This window comes from Poecilia formosa, unplaced genomic scaffold, assembly GCF_000485575.1.
Source record: "Poecilia formosa unplaced genomic scaffold, Poecilia_formosa-5.1.2 Scaffold2659, whole genome shotgun sequence".
Lineage (NCBI taxonomy): Eukaryota > Metazoa > Chordata > Actinopteri > Cyprinodontiformes > Poeciliidae > Poecilia > Poecilia formosa.
The window spans coordinates 1-4,444 of NW_006802598.1; the positions used below are offsets into that span (position 1 = coordinate 1).

The window sequence follows — 4,444 nt, forward strand, 5'->3', positions numbered from 1 at the left end:
ACCGACACAAATGAATAACATTTTTTTAATGTCAGTTATGTCTAACCGACATAATTTTGACAAGCAGCGTTGTTACAATTGGCCTAGTTTTTTTAATCGAACAAGTGTTAATATGTTTTAATAAATAAACATCAATGAATACCTATCTCAATGACAATTTACTGTGAATCCTAAAACTGACTTTCACTCGACTAAAACTTAAGTCTGACCTCTGAAGTTCACAGGGAATAGTCAGCAAAAATGACCTCACAGCAAAACATTAATATTATGTTATGTTTTGGCCTCTTGTTTCCTCGGTAACAATGTTTTGGATGGAAATACAAAAAACATGTGAAAGTTTGTCTCCAGAGTAAAGGTTTATAGAAATGAGAAATAAAACATGTAAACTCTAATCATTTCTCACAAGGTGCTAAAACGCTGACGTGCAGTTAAGATTATATTCTGTATATTATTTCATCTTTTACACGTTTCATGTATTTCCTCTTTTTCTTTATTTGTATTTTCATTATGGAAGATGCCAGATGAACAATTTTATTGCCATTTAATTACATACTGAAACAAATGCATTGGTTAAATACATTCACCTTTAACACTGGAGTTTTAAGATCTTCAGTCTATTGAAGTCAAAGTTCTTGAACTTTCACTTCTCAACTATTTCATTGTTATCAGAGCAAATAAATTACATCTCCCAGCCTTCATGAACACAAGCATTGAATTTGAAATGACAAACCTGGCTGAAGCCTCATTCCGGCGGCTGAAACGTAAAAGGTTTGTCCTCTGAGTGAGCGGCCATGTGGCGCATCAGATTAGCACTGCGAGAGAAACACAGACCACAGACCTCACAGGGGAAGCGTTTCTCACCTGTGTGAACCTTCATGTGAGTTACTACGTTATTCTTCTGAATAAAACGTTTCCCACAGATGTGACATGAGAAAGGCCTCTCCCCTGTGTGAGTCCTCATGTGATGCTTTAAATTACTCCTGTCACTGAAACTTTTTCCACACGTCTCACAAGAGTATGGCTTCTCACCTGTGTGAGTTCTTGTGTGAGTAATTAAATAATCTTTTTGGATAAAAGCTTTTCCACAGACCTGACACTCAAATGGTTTTTCACCTGTGTGCGTTCTCAGGTGACGAGTTAAATAAATTTTCCGACTGAAGCTCTTTTTGCAGGTCTGACATGGGAAAGGTTTAATACCTGTGTGAGTGCTCATGTGAGAGGCTAACAGATCGTTGCGAGAGAAATCTTTCCCACAAATGTCACATGGATGGTGTGCCCCACCTGAATGAATTTTCATGTGAGTAACCAAGTTATTTTTTTGGATAAAGCTTTTCCCACACGTCTGACACAAGTAAGGTCTTTCTCCTGTGTGAGTCCTCATGTGAACAGTACACTGATAACTTTGAATGAAACCCTTTCCACAGGTTTTACAGGAGAAACGTTTCTCACCTGTGTGAGTTCTTATGTGGTCATATAAGTAACACTGGTTGAAACTTTTACCACAAAATTTGCAAAAAGCCCTTTTTTCAACTCTGTGCCTCTTTAGTTTGGTTTTATCACCATTATTTTCTTTCAAAACTTCATTTCTACTTTTATCTTTATCGTGGCTCTGGTTCTGGTTTAGGTTCTCAGCTTCATGATAGCTCTGAGACGAGCGCTGGTCTCCGTCTGGTTCTGGTTCTCCGTCCTTCATGAGAGAATCAGTCTGCTGATTCAGAACAAGCTGCTCTTCAACCTGACTGATCCAGATTTCTCCATCTTCCTCTTTTAACTGCAGAAGTTCTGGTTCCTCCAGTTCAATTTTCATCTGAAGGGGAACAGAGTCTTGTTGTTCCGTCTTCCTCTGCCATTGGTCTGGTTTCTCTTGGTCCAAACTGGAGTCAGTCCGTTTGTCTGAAGACTGCTGACCCGTCTGGACGTCCTTCTCCTCACAAGCATCACAACCTGGGACTTCTGGACAAACAAAATCACTATTAACGTGACTGTAAAGAAAGAAATGGTCACTTAAATCATTTCAAGCATATTTACATCCTTTCAACAACCAATAAGACTGAGGTGGAATTTGACAACATTTCAATCTGCTCAGTTTTCTCCATAACATCAGATCTCTTCAAACACGCCGACAGTGTGATTTTATAGCCAAAGGTGTGGCAGTTCATTCTTGTGACTCCACATCACTCGGACAGACACCTGGGAGTTTTCTTTGTTTGTTTTTGTGATTTCATAAAGTGTCTGTAAAATTGTAATGTTCATCAGTCTGACTGCCTGCTGTGTACCCTAACCCTCATGTTTGATTGTATGTATTTGTATGTTTAAAAACGAATAAAAATAAAGTATAAAAAAAATGTTGGTGTGTGCTTCTCTTTGTTTCAGCTGCTGGCAGCAGCAAAATGATTATATTAGTGTGAATAAGTCAACTCCTAATTATTTAAATATTCACATTCCTCACAGTACTGGTTGGATTTTTACATTCATACTGACACTGAAAACGACGGCCTGTAAAACAGTCTTAGGATTATCCAACTTCTCTCTCAAACACAGACCTCGTCACTTCAGCCTTCGTACTTTAGACCTTGTGCTAAAATATGGCATCAACTGTGAACAAATGACACTAATTCCCTGCAGCTCCGTCATGTCCGACTGTTTTTAATAAACTTTGACTTTGATTACTCCAAACTTGAGAGAAAATATTACAATAGATCAGACAATGCAGACAACTTGTAAACAACCTGTTCCATTTTAATGTAATCTTTACTCTTTAACAAATTGATGCTCTTTTTTTAATGTTACTTCCTCACTGTGGCTCTCTGGTTTTATTCAGAACTCTAAAGAACAACACATCAGTGAAAAAGACCCGTCTCCTCGATAGAAATTCAAATTTTCATCAATAAAAAGCAGATTGAGAGAGAGGAATGGAAAGATTCCAATCTGTACATATTTATCAAGTCCATCACAATGTTTTCCCCAATCAATATCAGCAAAAAAACTTTAGAGGACATAATAGATCAGCTAAGCTCCTCTGCTGTCTTTATATCCCACAGCTTTCTTTAAAGGGCCAGTATCACGTGTTTTCCAATCACAAAAAAACATTTTATAGAACAAACAAGTCACCATGTTACCTCTGTAAAATTGATCCATATCTAGAAATCACTGACAAAAGTTCTGGTTTCCATCTCTGGATATTCTGACCTGGTGGTATGATTCAGAAAAGCTCAATTTATAGCGACCGACACAAATGAATAAAAATTTTTTAATGTCAATTATATTTGTATGAAACAAAAGTTGTTTCATACAAATATCAAATATGACTAAAAATAAATGTTACTTCTTGATTTAACTCCTTGAAATTGGGCCTCTGTCACTTTAAGAAGCTCCTGCTTTCTGAAGCTCCGCCTCCATTAACTCATCCCAACATGGCTCCTCTATTAACCCTTTAATGTTTTTATTTTACCAGCAGCTCCGATAATGAGCTCAGCAGTTCCACCAGCTGTTTGCTAATTGCTGCTAGCTAGTCTGAAGGAGCTGAGTGGGGAGGAGCTGAGCCTTGAAGGCGGGGCTAGGTCCACCCAGGCTGAATGGTTGCCATGGAGATTAAAGGATTTCTCAAACTTGAAAGGATCAAGGTAACACTGCAGGGAAAAACATGACATGACTTTAGAGGACACTGTCCCTTTAAGAAGGTTTTTTCTGTCATTGTGAGACTGAATGATGTCTGCATAAATATGGACTGTGGAAGCAGCGCAGTGCTGGTTCTGTTGGACCTCACTGCTATTCCCAAGGTGAGTGGAGATGCTGCACGTACCAGAGGCTGTAATGAAGTCAGTCAGCAGAACAAAGACTGCTAAAGGAAGGTTTGACCCCGGAAACAGAAACCTGGAATATTGTCACTCCAAAAGCTGCAAACAAATATTTATACTTGGGAAAAAATAATAAAGCTGGAGCTGCCAAATAAAGCAAAGACACTAAGAAAAAAATGATTCAGAATTATGATATAATATATTTAACATCTTGGATTTTTGTCACAGTTCGGCTTCAATAGCAGTAACATCAACAGGAAGCTGAACGGAGGAAGCAGCGAGGAGCAGACAGACATCATCCTGTCTTTAAATGTCATCACATCTTTATTCTAGGCACAAAGTCCAATAGTAAAAGGATGAAACAAAAATAAAAAAAGTTAAAAATAAACATGACATTATTCACCGAGTCACAAATAAATATTGATATATTTTGTAATATTTCTAAAAGGATGCTGTGTTTGGGCTGCCAGCCGGCCTGAATGTTGATACTGTCCAGTAATATTCTGACATTTTTTATTTAATGTTTCTGATCCCGTCCCCCAGCAGAACCCGACCGGTACCGCTCGGCTCCGAACCTGCTCGCTGTAAGCTGACCCGGGGTCTCCAGGTGAGGTCCAGCAGTCTCCGCTGCCGGTCGATCTCCTCCT

General features: G+C 38.6%; 1 protein-coding gene across 1 annotated transcript; it reads right to left on the bottom strand.

Annotated features, from left to right (window-relative positions):
- Positions 1 to 471: 471 nt before the first annotated feature.
- LOC103133340 (gastrula zinc finger protein XlCGF8.2DB-like) lies at positions 472 to 4,438 on the bottom strand. Its single transcript, XM_007545111.1, has 2 exons — positions 4,373 to 4,438; positions 472 to 1,953 (listed from the first exon to the last, which is right to left on the bottom strand). Exon 2 carries the CDS (start codon positions 1,805 to 1,807, stop codon positions 743 to 745), a length of 1,065 nt encoding a protein of 354 aa, XP_007545173.1. The 5' UTR covers positions 1,808 to 1,953; positions 4,373 to 4,438; the 3' UTR covers positions 472 to 742.
- Positions 4,439 to 4,444: the final 6 nt, after the last annotated feature.